The sequence below is a fragment of the Melospiza georgiana genome, chromosome 20, assembly GCF_028018845.1.
Source record: "Melospiza georgiana isolate bMelGeo1 chromosome 20, bMelGeo1.pri, whole genome shotgun sequence".
NCBI classification, from domain to species: Eukaryota; Metazoa; Chordata; class Aves; order Passeriformes; family Passerellidae; genus Melospiza; species Melospiza georgiana.
Genome location: NC_080449.1, coordinates 4,016,067 through 4,034,634, shown reverse-complemented (window position 1 = coordinate 4,034,634; position 18,568 = coordinate 4,016,067). Strand labels below are relative to the sequence as shown.

Below are 18,568 nucleotides of genomic sequence, written 5' to 3'. Positions count from 1 at the left end.
CCTCCCACAGCACCCCTGGGCCACCAGAATGGGGAAATTCATTGTTGAAACAGCCAAAGGAGGTGGAGCAGGGGAGGATGGATCAGGTGGTGGGATCAGCACAGAATGAGCTGCCTGGCTGTCACAGAGCCCAAAACCCAGCAGGGCCCTGTCCCAGACATATTTTCTGAAAAATCCTCTCATTAGGATCCTTTTCTCCTGAGAAGCTGAGAGGCCTCAGAAACTAAATATAAACATTGATTATCTGCTGCTGTGGAATGCAACAGGGGCATCTGGGATTGGTCTCATGTGGTTGTTTTTAATTAATGGCCAATCACAGTCAGCTGGATCAGACTGTCTGATCAGTCACAAGATTTTATTATCATTAATTATTTATATATAAATATATCATCATATTATTTATACATATATAAATGATAATTTATTATTATCATATATAATTATATATATTATAATTTATTACTATAATTTATTTATTCCTTTCAAGCCTTCTGATGAAATCCTTTCTTCTATTCTTTTAGTAGAGTTTTAGTATATAATTTTCTTTAAATATAATATATATCATAAAATAATAAATCAGCCTTCTGAAACATGGAGTCAAGATTCTCATCTCTTCCCTTGTTGGGGTTCCCTGCAAATTCAGCAGGGCCCAGGGTCCTTGGGCAGCCACAGCTGGGTAAAGCACATCTGGGCAACAGAAGGAGCAGCTCCATGAATTGTGCCCATTCCCTGGGCAGCCTGGGCAGTGCCAGCACCCTCTGGGGGCAGAGCCTTGCCCTGAGCTCCAGCCTGAGCTGCCCTGGCCCAGCCCCAGCCGTGCCCTGGCTCCTGTCCCCGTCCCACAGTGCAGAGGGGTCTCATTCCAGCACCCAGCCCCTCCATGTCCCCTCCTCAGGGTGACCAGGAACCTCCAGGTGGCATTTGGAGGCAGTACAGCCTTGGGAATCAGTACCTTGCCTCCTTTGGCTCCCAAATCTCCCTTGGCTCCAGCAGGACCTCGGCAGCCCTGCAAGAGCAGCAGCAGTGGGGGTTACAGTGAGAAACCCCTGGTGCAAGCTGTGTTTGATCCTAGCTCCAAATAAAGCGAATTTTGCCCTGCTCCAGTCAGGGCTTTGCTCTGGATGGGCCCATCTGAGCTGGCAGCAGGGACCTGCTGGATTTGCCTCCAGAGCTTTTGGGTTCAATCCCCACCAAACCAAGCCCAGCAGCCCATGCCAGTGCCAGCTCCCAGCTGGTGGTGGCACCTCTGGCACCACCCAAACAATGCCCAGTGTCTTATCCTCACTGCTGTGTCACTTAGCTCAGGCCAAAGCATTCCCCCTTCCCTGAGCTCCCAAAGGCAGGTGACCCCTGAAAATTCCAGCAAAAGGAGCCCAAGCTCAGCTCTGCCTCCCCAAACAGCCCCAGCTGGCACCTCCTCAAACACCAAGTCCAGGCACACACAGAGCTGCAGCTTTGGGCTGCTCTGCCACAGCTCTCCTGCCTCCAAAGCAGGATCCCATGGATGCCATCACTCACCTGCTCTCCTTGGGTGCCTTTTGCACCTGGCAGGCCAAGGAAACCCTTCAGAGAGAGAGAGAATGCAAGTTAAAAAAAGAAAATCACAAAGGGAAGTATTGCATGTGCTGCTGGAGGTGACAACCCATCCAGAGCACAGGGATGGCATGGGCTGGCAAATGGGGGCACCACTTTGGTTCTGCAGGGATGCTGAGATGCCCAGTAGGATTTGTTCCCCAAAAAGGGACCAGAAGAGTCACAAACCCTCCCAAAGCTGCCCTAAGACAAGGGTGAGGTCCTTGTTTGACTCCACAATGCACCCCCACATCCCACCCCTCATCCCTCATCCCATTCCAAGCCTCAATTCTCAGCTCTGTGGGTCGGGGTCCCAGGACACAGACAGGGACACCTGGGCCAGGCAGGAGGAAGGTCAGGCTGTCCCAAGTCTCTGGAGCACCCAAATCCCTTGGGAAAAGGGTGCCCCAGGGAAGGGATCAGCAGGGCTGGGCCATCTCTGCTGACAAATCCACAGGGCAAGAATAAAAACAGAGGTGCCTGAAAGCAGGAGGGACAGAAGAGCTTTGGGGATGAGGACAGTGGCATCTCCAGCAGCCCTGTGGGAAGCTGGGGAACCCTGCAGGATTCTGTGGGGCTGTAGGGGGAGGATGAGTGTGGCCACAGCTCTCCTCACAGAGAACAGCAGGCACAAATTCCCAAGGATCTTTCTTGGGAAAGCAGCGAGAAGTAGAGAGAGAAGAGAAAACAATTCTTATCTCTATTCACTGCTCCTGTTTTTGCACATGTGGAATGTGTTATGGAGATTGTTCACTGAAAGTGATTTGGTTAATTGGACACCAAGGAAAGTTGTTTTGAGTGATTAGCTTTGAATCACTCAGAGCTGTGGCCTGGCTGTCTCAGACACTCACGGGTTTTCCGTAGTATAGTTTTAATATAGTATTAATGTAATATATTATAATATAATATATTATAATATATTATAATATATTATAATATAATATAATATAACACAATATAACGTGATATAACGTGATATAACGTGATATAATATAATACAATGTAATATAATATAATATAATATAATATAATATAATATAATATAATATAATATAATATAATATAATATAATATAATATAATATAATATAATATAATATAATATAATATAATATAATATAATATAATATAATATAATATAGCAATTGTTCAGCCTTCTGAATCATGGACTGAGAGCACATTATTCCCTGGCTGGGGGATCTACTGTTTCTGCTATAGGTGAGAACACCCCATGCACCCCCTTCCCATCACTTACCCCAGGGCCCTGCTGTCCCAGCTGTCCCCTCACCCCAGGGGCACCAGCTGTACCCTGCAAGAGGAATCCTGGAATCACAGAACATCCTGAGCTGGGAGGGACCCCAAGGATCCCCCAGCCCAGCCCCTGTCCCTGCCAACCCCACCCTGGGCACCCCTGGCAGCGCTGCCCAAAGGCTCCTGGAGCTCTGGCAGCCTCGGGGCCATGCCCATTCCCTGGGCAGCCTGGGCAGTGCCAGCACCCTCTGGGGGCAGAGCCTTGCCCTGAGCTCCAGCCTGAGCTGCCCTGGCCCAGCCCCAGCCGTGCCCTGGCTCCTGTCCCTGGCCCAGGGCACTCCTGTCCCTCATCAGAGCACCCAGCCCCTCCATGTCCCCTCCCCAGGGTGGCCAGGTGGCATTCTGGAGGTCAGCTGGAAGTGCTGCCCCCTCTCCCCTCCAAAAACAGGGACAGGGACCCCCTCAACCCCACATGTCAGGTCCTTCCAGGGAAATCCCTCCAACCTGGGCTTTATCCCCACCAAGGTCCCCAAAAAGCTCTTACTGTGTCTCCTTTGGGACCAGAGGATCCCTCCAGCCCTGCTGGACCCTGGGAAAAGCAAAGGCAGGGGGATGTTGGGAGAAGAGGGATGTGGCTCCCTGTCCTGCTCTGGGGATGAGACCCCAGCCTACAGGAAGCCACCCAGGAGCTGCCTCACAGCTCAGGGACAATGTCCTCACCCAGGGGACACCGCCCGCTCCTGGGGGCCACAAGGATCCCCAAGGTCAAGGATTTCCCATCCACTTCCCAAATGCATGGGGAACAAACCCCAGCAGCTCCTGGAAGAGACCCGGGGGGATGCACGCAGCCCAGGCCAGCCCCACTCACCTGAGAGCCCCTGGGGCCGGGGGGGCCACGCCTGCCCTGCAAGCCCTGGGGTCCCTGCACAGGGGGGACAGGGAGCTGCCATTAGGATCAAACCCTCTCCTGGGAATTCCCAGCCTCTGAGGAGCTCCAGAGCTCCCACTTATGGCACACGAAGAGCTACAGAAAGGATTCCCACCCCTAAGCCAGCCCCTGCAGCTTTTGGGATGGCTTGGGATCACATCCCAGCTGGAGAGACCACTCCAGGCTGGGTGAGCCCGGGACAGCCTCCCATGCCAGGACACCCCATGCCAGGACACTCCACACCATCCCATCCTGTGACACTCCATCCTGGGACACCCCATTCCAAGAAACCCACCAAGGACACCCCATCCTGGGACACACCACCCCATCCCACCCTGGGACACCCATCCCAGGACACCCCATTCCTGGACACTCCACCCCATCCCACCCCGAGACACCCATCCCAGGACACCCACCATGGGACACCCCATCCCATCCCATGGATCCCATCCCACCCCATCCCATCCCATGGATCCCATGGATCCCATCCCATCCCATCCCATGGATCCCATCCCATCCCATCCCATGGATCCCATCCCATCCCACCCCATCCCATCCCACCCCATGCCATGGATCCCATCCCACCCCATCCCATCCCATGGATCCCATCCCATCCCATCCCATCCCATCCCATCCCATCCCATCCCATCCCATCCCATCCCATCCCATCCCATCCCATCCCATCCCATCCCATCCCATGGATCCCATTTCATCCCATGGATCCCATCCCATCCCATCCCATGGATCCCATCCCATCCCATGGATCCCATCCCATCCCATCCCATGGATCCCATCCCATGGATCCCATCCCATCCCATCCCATCCCATGGATCCCATCCCATCCCCTCCCATCCCATCCCACGGATCCCATCCCATCCCACCCCATTCCCAGACCCCCACCCCAGGGATCCCCTACCTTGGGGCCGCGGGGCCCGGCCATGCCAGGAGGGCCCAATTCCCCCTGTGGAGAGAGCAGAGCAGAGTAGCGCAGGGGTGGGGTGAAAGCAGCAACCCCAAAACCCCAAAGAACAAAGGGTGGGCACTGGGGCACACTCACCTGAGAGCCATTGATGCCTCTGCACCCCACGGGTCCCGGCTGGCCAGGCTCTCCCTGCAAGGCAAGACCTGCTCAGCCCTCAGGGGAGGTGGGACAGGGGCTCCTGAGCATCCCAGGGATGCTGGGGGGGGTTTCTGGTGAGCTTCAACACCATGGGTGGGTGGGACAGGGGCTCCTGAGCCTACAGGAACCCACCCCAGGGATGCTGGGGGGGGGGTTACTGGTGAGCTTTGACACCCTGGGCCCTTCTGGAATCCTCCCCCCGCTAGCAGGGATGGTTTTAACCAAATGCAGCATTTTTAGGTGTAGATTAGAACAAAGGAGGAACACAGTGCCACTCTGGGCACAGCAGCTCTGCTGCCTGGAATTCCATCTGTATCAAGCCCTGAGACTCACCATGGGACCAGCAGGGCCTGGAGCACCCACTGAACCACCTTCTCCCTGCAGCAGGAGAGAGAAAAATGCCATTTTTCACTTTGATTCTCTCCTTCAGCCCAAATCCCCCTTTTTCTTCACATCATTCTCACATTCCTTCACATCAGCTGCTTGATGCCCCCTTGGACATTTGCTGACCAACCCCAGCTCCCTTTCCTGTTGGAGAATCCATCCATTCACCGCCAAACCGCTTCAGTTTTCCTTTCAAACTCCTTTTCTGGACAGGATGTCCCAGTTATGTGGGAGCCCTGAGCTGTCCATCTGCTGAGAGAGCCTGGAAAAACCAGGAGCTGCCAGCCTGGGATTCATCTCAACTGGAGGTGGCCACCTAAAATAAATCCCAGTGTGCTCTGGAAAAGCTCATTTCTCTTCATTTCTCCTCATTTCTCCTCATTCCCAGCCAGAACAGGGATGGGAAATGCTGGAGGAAATGCCCCAAAGTGCTTGGATGCAAATCCCTGCTCAGACCCCTCTTCCCAGTGGGAATCCTCAGCTCCTGCAGCCCTTTGGGTGGCACAGAGAAGGGAAGAGCACTCACCTCTGGCCCTGCAGGGCCCTGCAAGCCCATGGCACCCTTCAGCCCTGCCAGCCCCTGGGAGAGAAGCCAGGAGTGAGGTGTCAGCACCCTGAGGTGACACTGCCTTTGCAGGGACACCACAGAGACCACCAGGGCTTTGTGAAAGGCAGGAGAGCGTGGGCTGGGGCTTGGGGACATCACAGAGAGGGACAGGGGCTAGAAAAGGGGATGGAGGGAAGGGTGTGGACACCTCCAGCTCCCCAGTGACTCACCTGGAGCCCTGCAGGACCTGGCAGCCCATTCTCTCCCTTCACCCCCTGGAAAAGCCAAGAGCAGCCTGAGTGATGGAGGAGAGCAGGAGCTGGGGCAGGGAAGGAGAGAGCCCTGCGCACCCTGGCAGGGCTGTGAGGGGCAGGGACAGCCACCCTCACCTTCACTCCCTTCTCTCCTTTGTCCCCAGCTGGTCCAGGGTCTCCCAGGAAACCCTGAAATGGAACAGGGATGAAATGGGAACAAGGGTGAGCCTCAGCTGGAGCCACACCACGAGGCTGCTGTGCCTCAAAGGACACAATCAGGGTGGGACACAAGGATGGGAACCCTCAAGGTTGGGCTACATGGGGCAAAGCCTGGCTGCTGGTGCCCAGCATGGTGTCACCTCCCTGCAGCTCCTGTGTCACCCACAGCAGTGGCACAGGGCTGGCACAGGCAGCAGGGCACAAAGTGTGGCCCAAAACAGGGGTCTGATAACCCACAGGGGATTGCTGCTGCAAAAAGAAGTAATTAAGTCTCAAACCTGCCAGGATGATCAGACCTTGGAGGAGCCTAAAAATCTCCTGGGCAGCTCTAAAAATGCTGGCCTGAAGAGGACTAATTGATGGAAAAATTAAAAAAAATTAAAGGGTGACAAGCCAGCAGCATTCTCTGTTTTATGGACATTTTCCATCCTGGCTGCCAAAGCCCTGGGTGAGCCTGGGGAGGAGCTGCAGGAGCAGTGCTGCTCCCAGTGGAACCAGTATAGAAGGAGCTGGGTTTGGCACGGCTGGGGCTGGCACCTCATGGTGCCCACGGCAGTGCCAGCCAGAGCCAACTCACCTCTTCTCCCTTGTCCCCTGCCAGCCCTCGGTCACCCTGGAAGCCCTGCAGGCCCTGGGGAGAGGGAGGAAGGAGCAGGGCAGGCACTGAGGGGCTGCCACCAGTGCCCACCCTGCTCCCCACCCTGCTGAGGGTGGCATTCACAGTCTCTGGAAAAATCCCTTCACCCAGGGTTTCTCTCCTGGGAACCTGAGGAGCCTCAGAGAAAAGGAAAACAATTCTGATCTCATTTGCTTCTCCTGTGTTGTGCTCATGTGGAATGTGTTTGGAGATTGTTCACCCACAGGTGATTGTTCCATTGCATTCTGCTGGGAGTTGTTTTCACTCTTTGGCCAATCAGGGCCAAGCTGTGTCAGGACTCTGGAGAGAGTCAGGAGTTTTCATTATTATCTTTTTAGCATTCAGTATATTTTCTGTATTCTTTAGTGTAGTGTAGTATCATATCGTATCATCATATCATATCATATCATATCATATCATATCGTAATAAATTAGCTTTCTGAGAATATGGAGTCAGATTCATCATTCCTTCCGGCCTTCTGTAAGTATAATTTCTGTATTCTTTAGTATAATTTTGTTTAGTATTCTTTAATATGATACAGTATAATAAAGTAATAAATTAGCCCTGTGAGAACATGGAGTCAGATTCATCATTCCTGCCTTCATATGGGCATCCCTGAAAATACAACAGATGAGAGCCCCAAACTTTGCAGCACCCTGCAGTCCCTGGCCTCTAAACCCCCTGAGGGTTTAATCCCAAGCCCAGGGGCATTGCCTGTGTTCCCCAGGGGTCTGGACAAGGACAGGGACCAAGGAACCAGAATCCTGGATGGGACACTCTCCAGGCATTCTGGAATTACTCTCATTTCCTGGTCACCCTCCCAATTTTGAGCCCTCAAGGTCTCAGAGCACCCTGGTCTAGTGGAAGGTGTCTCTGGCAATGGCATGGGGTGCAATGAGATGACTTTTAAAGTCCCTTCCCACCCAAGCCATTCCAGGATGTGCAGTTATTTCCCACGAGGAGCTCCAGGTGCAGCAGCCCAGCCCTACCACAGCTCTGGATATCCCAGCCCTCAATGCCCATGTGGGATGCCCCACAACCCTGTTATTCCTGGCAAACCCAAACCTCGAGGCACTAATCCAGGCCTGCCCGGTTTGGGGGCTGAGGAGGATCCTAAAGGAGGCAAGAGAAGGAAGAGCAGCTTTAGGAACCCCCTGTTTCCAGCCCAGGGTTTGGAGCTCCAGCTCCCCCTGATCCTGAGGCCCCCTGGCCCTGCCTGCTCATGGCTCACCTGCTCCCCTGGCAGCCCCCAGGGCCCAGGTTTGCCATCCAAGCCAGGGAAGCCATCAGAGCCAGGGTATCCCACACGTCCTGGCAAGCCCTGCAGCCCGGGCTCCCCCTGGGGAGAGAAATCCAAGCATGGAAAATTAAAATATCCACATTATGAAAGCAATAAAGGAAACCCTGAGCTCTGCCTGGCTCTGGAGCCGGGGCAGCAGGAGAATGACTTCGAGCAGAGCCACCCCTGGCTGGCACAGCAGGGAGAGCACCAGGACATGGATCCCACCCCTCCAGAGCAGGCACAGCATTCCCAAAATGTCCCCAAGCCCATCCCGACCCTCCCTCACCCTGATCCAAGAGGGGCAGGGGTGCTGAGGGTGCCAGGCAGCCCTGAGGGCACCCTGGGCCTGTCCCAGGTGTCCCCGAGCCCTCACTCACCGGGTACCCCCGCTGGCCTTTGTCCCCCGGCTCTCCTGGTGCTCCGCAGGGTCCCTGTGCACAAACAGGGACTGGGTCCCCCAGTGTCCCCCCAGTGTCCCCCCAGTGTCCCCCCAGTGTCCCCCCAGCCTGCCCCGAGCCCTGAGGGGGCTGGCAGGACAAGCAGCAATGCCCACAGGGGACCCTGGGAAAGGCACAGCGGGAGAATTCACATCCCTGGCACCCCCACCATGCCCAGGGCAGGTTTGGGGCCAGCAGCAGATCCATTTCTACACTGCTTTGGCTCCTGATGGGATTCAGGACAGGGAATTTTGCCCTTTTCCTTTGCTTTTAGGGAGGAATCATCACCCAACAATGCCAGGGCAGTGAGCATGGGGCTGAAACCCCCCACACAAATCCCACCCCAGCCCTTCCCTGCCTTGTTTTTGTGCCTCTGGGAAGGATCCACGTGGTGCCTTCCCCAAAAACAAGGGCTGGAAGCTGATGCCCCAGGAAAAGCAGCCAGCCCTGCTCAGCTGGCAGAGCTGGGATATCCAACCTGGGAGTTGGATGTCAAACATCCTGGGTTTCAGGGGGAATTAGGCAACAAATCCATTAGGCTGCTTTGAAACCCAACCCCAAATCCCCTAATTACAGCCTGAGTGCTTGGGGACACCCACCCTGAAAGTGTCCCCAGGGCAGCCAGGGTGGCAGCAAGGCCACCAAAGGGACAGCAGGGCTTTTGTACTTACAGGTGCTCCTGTTTTCCCAGGATGGCCTGGTGGCCCAGGAGCTCCAGGTTTTCTCTGGATTAAAAAAAAAAACAAACAAAAAAAAAAACATTATTAAAACCCATCAAGTGTTTGGAGCAAGGAGAACTGAGCTGCCAACAAGGAAAATTCCAAACAAAGAGACCAAAGCAGCACTCACCGGCCAGCCTGCGTGCAGGAGTTGGTAAAATGATGATTGCTGGAAGAAAAAGGAGGGGGGAAAAGCAAAATGTTTAAAAAAAAAATCCCAAATCCCTTTTTGCTGGCTTTAAGGATGCTCTTCTTGTCTTGGGAAGGTGCAGCAATGAACCACTCCTTTAATTAATTTATTTATTTCAGACTCTGTGCATGCAAGGCATGGGAGGAAGGACAAGCTGAGGGAATAAGGAATTACTTCAGCAGAAAATGAGGCAGAGAGCTCACTTCTCCTGAGTTTGGTGAAATTCAGGTCCTCCATGGGTGCACCAGAAATGTTTGGGATATGGAAAGGTCAGAAATGTGGTGGTGATGAGCACAGGGACTGCCAGGTTTTAGATTAAATGAGCTGGTTTGACCCTGCAGGTTACTCCAGGTGGGGAATCTCCTCCAGCCCCCTGAAAACCCAGAGGAGCAGATCCCAAGAAGGTTTTCTCCTCTTGCTGCTCCCAGCAGCCAAATCCTGGATGCACTTCCAAATTTTCCAAAGAGCAGGTGACCACAGAGAGGGGGAAAGGCACCTGAAAGGCCCAGGGTGGGTTAATCCCATCCCAACCAGGTAATCCCATCCCATTTCCAAACCAGCAAAAAGGTCCGGACACCACCTGGTGCAGCCTGCTCTCTGCACACTTCCAAGCCAGGTTTTCCCAAATTTTGGGAGGTGTCCAGGAAATAAAATCCCCATCTCCAGCTACCAGCAGCACAGGGAGGCAAAACCCATTTTTCCTTCTCCTCCTCCTTCCCATGGTGACCCCAGACCTGCAGTTCCAGGCAGCTCCTCCAAATCCTGGCTCACGTCAATGGCTAAAAATCCCTTTGTTTATCCATCATCCCAATCCCAGGAAGCTGGAGGGGCAGCATTCCTCTGTTCTCTCTAATTTCAACCTTGAGAGCACTGGGAAACCTCTCCTGTCCCCTGCCCCAGGATCTGTCTCCCACTGGCAATGGGGAGAGAGGGGAAAAGCCAAGGAGCTCATGAAGGGAAATAACCACAGAGCTTTGAACAGCTGGAAATATTCCTGGCAGTGGGCAGATGATGGGGGGCATCCCTGCTCCTTCCAGGCTGACCCCAAATTGATTTCCCTGGGTGAAGGGGTGCAGCCCCTGGCAGGACCATGTTCCTCCTGTCCTGCCAAGTTCTCATTTCCCTCAAACTCCACTCCTAAAATCTCTCAGGAGGAGGTTGGAGCATGACCAAGGCTTTTGCCTTGTCTCAGGAATCAGCGAACTCAGGGCAGGATATGATTTCATCCAACCTTTGACAAAGAGGGGAGACAAAATCCCACGTGAGACTCGGGTTTCAGAGCAGCAGATGCCAGGGAGGGGCAGAGCAGTAAATGGGCTCTGCAATTCCAGAGAGAATTGTCAGAGCTCTGCTGCTGCTGCTGCAGCTCTGCGAGGGGGAAACAGCACAAGGGGAGGGCAGGAGGGGAGCAGCAGCCACGGGGATCTGGAGAACTCCAGCCTGGGAGCAGAGCAGGGGAACTTTTCAGGGCACAGAAACCCTTCAGCAGCCCGGGGGGAGCAGCTCGGGACTGGCAGGGCAGCTTAAGCTGCCCACCTGTGCCACTCTCTGCTGTCACCCCATGCCCATCCCCATCCTGTGCCACCCTCTGCACTCACCCCATGCCCACCCTGTGCCACCCTCTGCAGTCACCCCACGGCCATCCTCATCCTGTGCCACTCTCTGCACTCACCCCATGGCCATCCCCAAGCTGTGTCACACTCTGCACTCACTCCATGGCCACCCTGTGCCACCCCCTACAATCACCCCATGGCCATCCTCATCCTGTGCCACTCTCTGCATTCACTCCATGGCCATCCTCACCCTGTGTCACCCTCTGCAGTCACCCCATGCCCACCCTGTGCCATCTCTGCAGTCAACCCATGTCGCAGACATTTCTCCACAGAAATCCTTTCTTTCGGATTTCTGCGTCTTCTGGAGGCCAGAGGCTCCAGAAGACAAGGTAAACAATTATTATCAGCTGCTGGGGAATGCAACAGGGACACCTTGATTGGCTCATTTCCTATGTTTATAATTAAGGGCCAATCACCAGTGCAAGCTAGGGGACTGAGTCCTTGGCCACAACTTTGTTATAGATTCTTTCTATCTATTCTTAGTTAGCCTAGCTGCTCTGCAGACCTCTCTCTATATTCTATTAGTATAGTCATAATGTATTATATATAATATCTTAATAAATCAAGCCTTCTGATTCAAGGAACAAGATTCACCGTCTCTCTCTCACCAGCTGCGACCCACTCAGGCGCAGTAATAAACCCATGTCTATCCTGTGCCACCCTCTGCAGTCACCCCATGGCAATTCTCACCCTGTGCCACCCTCTGCAGTCACCCCATGGCAATTCTCACCCTGTGCCACCCTCTGCAGTCACTCCATGGCCATCCCCACCCTGTGCCACCCCCACCATGGCAGATGCCAGCCCTGCAGTAGCAGCACATCTTTAACAATTCCCTCTTTTTCCCAAGGACCAGTTTTTCCTTTCCCCCTGAGGTTCCCACTGGCCAGCCTGAGCTCCTGTTTCCAAAGCACCAAACCAAAGCAGTCTGGCGCAGCAGACTGAGCTCTCCAACAGCTGTGGGAGCCCCAGCTCTCCTGCCCAGGCCTCTGGGGCTGCCCCACTGCTGAGCCAGCTCCAGAACCTGCCAGCAGCAGTTCCTGCCCTCCAGCCACATTGAGATAACTTCTTGGCAAAGCCCACATCTGTCAGCACATGGGGAACACAAACACAGCACAGGGCTGGGACCACGGTGGCCTTGAGCTGCTTTTCCTTCATTCCTGGTCACAACAATGGGAGTGGGAGAGGCTGGGAGCAGCACAGCAGACACAGCTGCTCTGGGACAGCCACCACAGCCCCTGTTGTCCCAACACATCCTCCTGCAGTGTCCCTGAGCCTCAGGGGCACCTCCCCTGCCCTGCATTCCCACGGGCTGAGCCAACACAAAACCCAGGGTACCCCAAATCCCCCAAACCACAGGGATCAGCTCCATGGGAACAGCACCAACACCAAACCACAGGGATCTGCTTCATGGGAACAGCACCAACACCAAACCACAGGGGTCTGCTCCAGGGGGCCAAACCACAGGGATCTGCTCTATGGGAGCAGCATCACCCCAAACCACAGAAATCTGCTCCTTGGGGGCAGCACCCCAAACCACAGGAATCTGCTTCATGGGAACAGAACTGCCCCAAACCACAGGGATCTGCTCCAGGGAGCCAAACCACAGGGATCTGCTCTATGGGAGCAGCATCACCCCAAACCACAGAAATCTGCTCCTTGGGGGCAGCACCCCAAACCACAGGGATCTGATCCTTGGGAACAGAACTGCCCCAAACCACAGGGATCTGCTTCATGGGAACAGAACTGCCCCAAACCACAGGGATCTGCTCCAGGGAGCCAAACCACAGGGATCTGCTCCTTGGGGGCAGCAGCACCACCCCAAACCTCAGGGATCTGCTCCATCCTCCCCAAACCACAGGGATCTGCTCCATGGGAACAGCACCAACACCAAACCACAAGGATCTGCTTCATGGGAACAGAACTGCCCCAAACCACAGGGATCTGCTCCTTGGGGGCAGCAGCACCACCCCAAACCACAGGGATCTGCTCCATCCTCCCCAAACCACAGGGATTTGCTCCATAGGAACAGCATGGCCGCAAACCACAGGGATCTGATCCTTGGGAACAGCAGCAGCCCAAACCACAGGGATCTGATCCTTGGGAACAGCAGCACCCCAAACCACAGGGATCTGATCCTTGGGAACAGCAGCACCCCAAACCACAGAGCTGTGGGCGCTGCCAGCCCCATCCCCAGAGCAGGCAGTTCCAGCCCAGCCTTATATCAGCTGAGATAAGCAAATCCCAGCCCAGGGCTCTGCATTTTCCTGCTGCCGCCAGCGGCACTGCCAGGGTCACAGGGGCACAGACACAATGGGCACAGACACAATGGGCACAGACACAATGGGGCACAGACACAATGGGGCACAGACACAATGGGGACAGACACAATGGGGACAGACACAATGGGGCACAGACACAATGGGCACAGACACAATGGGCACAGACACAAAGGGACAGACACAAAGGGCACAGACACAAAGGGCACAGACACAATGGGGCACAGACAATGGGGCACAGACACAATGGGCACAGACACAATGGGGCACAGACACAATGGGCACAGACACAATGGGCACAGACACAATGGGGCACAGACACAATGGGGCACAGACACAATGGGCACACACAATGGGCACACACACAATGGGGCACAGACACAGTGGGCACAGACACAGTGGGCACAGACACAATGGGACACAGACACAATGGGCACAGACACAGTGGGCACAGACACAATGGGGCACAGACACAATGGGCACAGACACAATGGGCACAGACACAATGGGGCACAGACACAATGGGGCACAGACACAATGGACACACACAATGGGCACACACACAATGGGGCACAGACACAGTGGGCACAGACACAGTGGGCACAGACACAATGGGGCACAGACACAATGGGCACAGACACAATGGGGCACAGACACAATGGGCACAGACAATGGGGGACAGACACAATGGGCACAGACACAGAGGGACACAGACACAATGGGGGAAAGACACAGAGGGACACAGACACAGAGGGACACAGACACAATGGGCACAGACACAATGGGCACAGACACAGTGGGGCACAGACACAGTGGGGCACAGACACAGTGGGGCACAGACACAGTGGGCACAGACACAATGGGCACAGACACAATGGGGCACACACACAATGGGCACAGACACAATGGGCACAGACACAATGGGCACAGACACAATGGGGCACACACACAATGGGCACAGACACAAAGGGACACAGACACAATGGGCACAGACACAATGGGGCACAGACACAATGGGGCACACACACAATGGGCACAGACACAATGGGCACAGACACAATGGGGCACAGACACAAAGGGACACAGACACAAAGGGACACAGACACAATGGCCCTGGTGGCTTTGGGGTGGCCCAGGGTCCCCTCAGCAGACACTGCCCTCCCCTGAGATGGGCACGGGGCCAGCTCTGTGGGGACAGGGCCAGCACGGAGCCAGGGGACAGCACAGAGCCCAGGGGACAGCACAGAGCCCAGGGGACAGCACAGAGCCCAGGGGACAAGGGCCAGCACAGATGTCCTGGTGATTCACAGGGGACAAAGGGACAGGGCACATGCTGATCCCATTCCACCCACAGAGCCACCCTCAGTGAGCAGCACCTCCCTCCTTGGCATGGCCCCTCTGCCCCCACCTCCCATACAACAATGAGGAATTCATGCCATGTCATGCCATCCCAGATCTCATCCCACCTGAGATCCCATCCCATCCCAGATCCCATCCCAGATCCCATTCCATCCCATCCCATGAATCCCATCCCATCTCAGATCCCATCTCAGATCCCATCCCATATCCCACCCCAGGGATGCAGGGAGCTGCTGTGAGTGCAGCACTGCCCACTGTGGCTGTAACTCACCATGAATGACTGCCAGTCCTCCCTGGAGTTCCTCCAGAGGACGATGCTTGGGACACCAGGGGTGCCAGCAGGGCCAGGGTCACCTGGGGGGCCTGTCTTGCCCATGGCCCCCGGGTAGCCCTGTAGGGACAGGGACAAGGGCAGCTCCTTAAAACCAGCAGGGATCTGGGCCCCTGGACATTGAGCTGGGCAGGGAGGGCAGCCTGGGGCTGCAGGAAAATTGTCCCTGCAAGGACTCCATGGGTATGGACTGAGCTGGGCTGTGGGACACAGCAGGGTCCCCTCTCCCGGTGACCTGAGCTGGAGCTGCTCCATCTCCCACTGAGAGCTCAAAGGGAAGAGAGCAGCTGGTGCAGGCAGCTCAGTCACAGAACCAGAAAATATCCTGAGCTGGAGGGACCCCAAAGATCATCAAACCCAGCCCCTGTCCCTGCCCAGCCCCCCCAGCAGCCCCACCCTGGGCACCCCTGGCAGCGCTGCCCAAAGGCTCCTGGAGCTCTGGCAGCCTCGGGGCCGTGCCCATTCCCTGGGCAGCCTGGGCAGTGCCAGCACCCTCTGGGGGCAGAGCCTTGCCCTGAGCTCCAGCCTGAGCTGCCCTGGCCCAGCCCCAGCCGTGCCCTGGCTCCTGTCCCTGGCCCAGAGCAGAGATGGGAGCTGCCCCTCGGGAGGAGCTGCAGCCCCGGGGAGCTCTGCCCTCACTCTGCCCCAGCTGAGCAACCCCAGAGCCCTCAGCTGCTCCTCACAGCCCCTCCAGAGCCTTCCCTTGTTCCTCTGAACCCTCTCCAACAACTCAATGTCATTTTTATATTGTGGTGCCCAAAATTACCCCACAATTCAAGCCTGGCTTAATCCTGAATGTGGGCTTAAAGTACCAACTAAATCCAGCTCCTTCCTCTTCCAAACCCACAGACAGGGCCACCACCCTACAGGTTCAGGAGCTCCCACTGCCCTCTGGATGAAAAAACCCCAAACCAACCCAAACCATTGGTGGTGTTTTCCCCAGACCCTCCACCCCCCGCAGGACACCCCCCAGTTTTTGTGGGTGCTCACTTTGTCTCCTTTGGGTCCCACCAGTCCCCGTCGGCCAGGACAGCCCTGAAAGGCAAAGGAGCAGAGCTGAGACCCCAAAGGAGATCCCACAGTGACCCCAAAGGGAGATCCAGCCCCAGGGAAGCAGGGACTGGAATGGCTTATTCAGAGCAAACCAGCAGCTTCCAGTCCCCAAGAAATACCCCAAAAACCAGTGTGGGGTGGGAAGAGTCTCCTGGCACCAGCAGCTGAATTGTGCCACCCTGAATTCTATTCTGAGCTAGCCTCTGACGGTGCTCACAGGGGTCTGAGGATGAGGGAAGAGATGAGGATCAGACTCCGTGTTTCAGAAGGCTGATTTATTATTTTATGATATATATTATATTAAAACTACACTAAAAGAATAGAAGAAAGGATTTCCTCAGAAGGCTAGCTAAGAATAGAATAGGAAAGAATGATAACAAAGGTTTGTGTCTCGGACAGAGAGTCTGAGCCAGCTGACTGTGATTGGTTATTAATTCCAAACAACCACATGAGGCCAATCCCAGATGCACCTGTTGCATTCCACAGCAGCAGATAATCAATGTTTACATTTTGTTCCTGAGGCATCTCAGCTTCTCAGGAGGAAAAATCCTAAGGAAAGGATTTTTCATAAAAGATGTCTGTGACACTAGCCTTCTGATGAAATCCTTCCTTCTATTCTTTTTAGTATAGTTTTAATGCAATATATATAATAATATAATAAATCAAGCCTTCAGAAACACGGAGTCAGATCCTCATCCTCAGACCCCTGTGAACACGGCCAAAGCTCCCCTGGCTGGTCCCTCCTGCAGGCTGACAGCAGGGCTCTCACACCTCGTGACGTTTCCTCTGCTCCTGGGATTTTTTTCAGCCTCCAGCATCTGTTCCTTTTGCCATTTTCTTCTATTTTTGCAGGCAAGAGAGATGGCTTGAGGGGGAAGTTAGCAGGACTAAATTTAAACCAAGCCTGGCTCAGGGATGATGGATTTAGTGCCAGGTCCCTCAAGCCCAGCCATGGAAATGGCCCTGCAGGACCCCTCAGCTTCCACAGGGATGGAGGGAAAGGGGAAGAGAAGGTGCCCAGGGTCATTTTGATGGGGAAATAAAATAAAATTTCCTAAAGAAATTGCTAAGAAAATGAAACCAAATGAGGGGAATAATTTTGGCAGGATAAACAAACATGGAAAAATATTTAAAGCCATTTTTCAGCCACTCCTCAATGAAGAGAAGACTCCTCTAAAGCTTTTTCTATTTCTATTTTCTATTATAATTTTGGCAGAATAAACAAACATGGAAAAAAATTTAAAGGCATTTTTCAGCTACTCCTTAATGAAGACAAGACTCTTCTAAAGCTTTTCCTATTTCTATTTTTCTATAAATAAAATAAAATTTTCTAAAGAAATTGTTGAGAAAATGGAACCAAATGAGGGGAATAATTTTGGCAGCATAAACAAACATGGAAAAATATTTAAAACCATTTTTCAGCTACTCGTCAATGAAGACATGACTCCTCTAAAGCTTTTTCTATTTCAAGTTTAACTTTTTTTTTACAATTTTCCTTTTTTTCATCCTCAATGAAGACGTGACTCCTCTAAACATTTCTCTAGTCTAAATTTACATTTTTTTTTCCTAAATTTCCCTTTTTTCATCCTCTACACCCACTGAATGACTTGCAAAACAGTCAGAACTTATTGCAAGATAAATTCAGTGCTCTGCTTTGAACCCAGCATCAATGTGGGGGTGCAGAAGCCCAAACCAACGAAGCCAGCTGGGTCCATGTGTGGGTGCAGGGTTTGTGTGGGGACTGCAGGAGATGGCTTGGTCCCCTCTGAGCCCTCAGCCTAATTCTGGGCTGGACCAGTGGGAAATAAAAACCCACAGTGAGATGAAATTATTTGGGACCATCTCTAGAGCAAGGAGGACAAGGCAACCATCTTCTCTCCAGTGAAGTTTCTCCAGGAATATTAAAAACCTTTTCAAAAGGTCAGTGCAGAGCCCCACTGTGCCTGCAAGGGGAGGATTCCCCTCCCTGGAGAAGTTTCCCCATCCTGGAGAATTTCCCAGCCTGGAGAAGATTTCCCATCCTGGGGAATGTTTCCCACTCTGGGGAAATTTCTCCATTCTGGGGAAGGTTCCCCATTTTGAGGAAGGTTCCCCATCCTGAAGAAGGTTTCCCACCCTGTGGAAGTTTCCCCATCTTGGAGAAGGTTCCCATTCTGGAGAAGGTTTCCCATCCTGGAAAAAGCTTCCCATCCTGAGGAAGTTTCCCCATCCTGGGGAAGGTTTCCCACCCTGGAAAAGGTTCCCCATTCTGAAGGTTCCCCATCCTGGGGAAGTTTCTCCATCCTGAGGAAGTTTCCCCATCTTGGGGCATGTTTCCCACCCTGGAGAAGGTTTCCCACTCTGGAGAAGTTTCTCCATCCTGGGGAATATTTCCCACCCTGGAGAAGGCTTCCTAT

General features: G+C 53.8%; 1 protein-coding gene across 5 annotated transcripts in view; it reads right to left on the bottom strand.

Annotated features, from left to right (window-relative positions):
- Window positions 1–18,568, bottom strand: part of COL27A1 (collagen type XXVII alpha 1 chain) — a 90,420-nt gene that overhangs the window by 27,579 nt on the left and 44,273 nt on the right. For 4 of the 5 annotated variants that reach the window (XM_058038103.1, XM_058038100.1, XM_058038102.1 and 1 more), the window contains exons 9-26: window positions 16,110–16,154; window positions 15,060–15,179; window positions 9,481–9,519; window positions 9,303–9,356; window positions 8,572–8,625; window positions 8,144–8,251; window positions 6,852–6,905; window positions 6,191–6,244; window positions 6,032–6,076; window positions 5,781–5,834; window positions 5,204–5,248; window positions 4,808–4,861; window positions 4,667–4,711; window positions 3,691–3,744; window positions 3,367–3,411; window positions 2,827–2,880; window positions 1,519–1,563; window positions 953–1,006 (exon numbers count right to left, since the gene is read on the bottom strand). In XM_058038103.1, the coding sequence (XP_057894086.1) occupies window positions 953–1,006; window positions 1,519–1,563; window positions 2,827–2,880; window positions 3,367–3,411; window positions 3,691–3,744; window positions 4,667–4,711; window positions 4,808–4,861; window positions 5,204–5,248; window positions 5,781–5,834; window positions 6,032–6,076; window positions 6,191–6,244; window positions 6,852–6,905; window positions 8,144–8,251; window positions 8,572–8,625; window positions 9,303–9,356; window positions 9,481–9,519; window positions 15,060–15,179; window positions 16,110–16,154 (1,023 nt within the window). The remainder of the gene's footprint in view (window positions 1–952; window positions 1,007–1,518; window positions 1,564–2,826; window positions 2,881–3,366; window positions 3,412–3,690; window positions 3,745–4,666; window positions 4,712–4,807; window positions 4,862–5,203; window positions 5,249–5,780; window positions 5,835–6,031; window positions 6,077–6,190; window positions 6,245–6,851; window positions 6,906–8,143; window positions 8,252–8,571; window positions 8,626–9,302; window positions 9,357–9,480; window positions 9,520–15,059; window positions 15,180–16,109; window positions 16,155–18,568) is intronic. The other variant, XM_058038101.1, reaches the window with a different exon arrangement.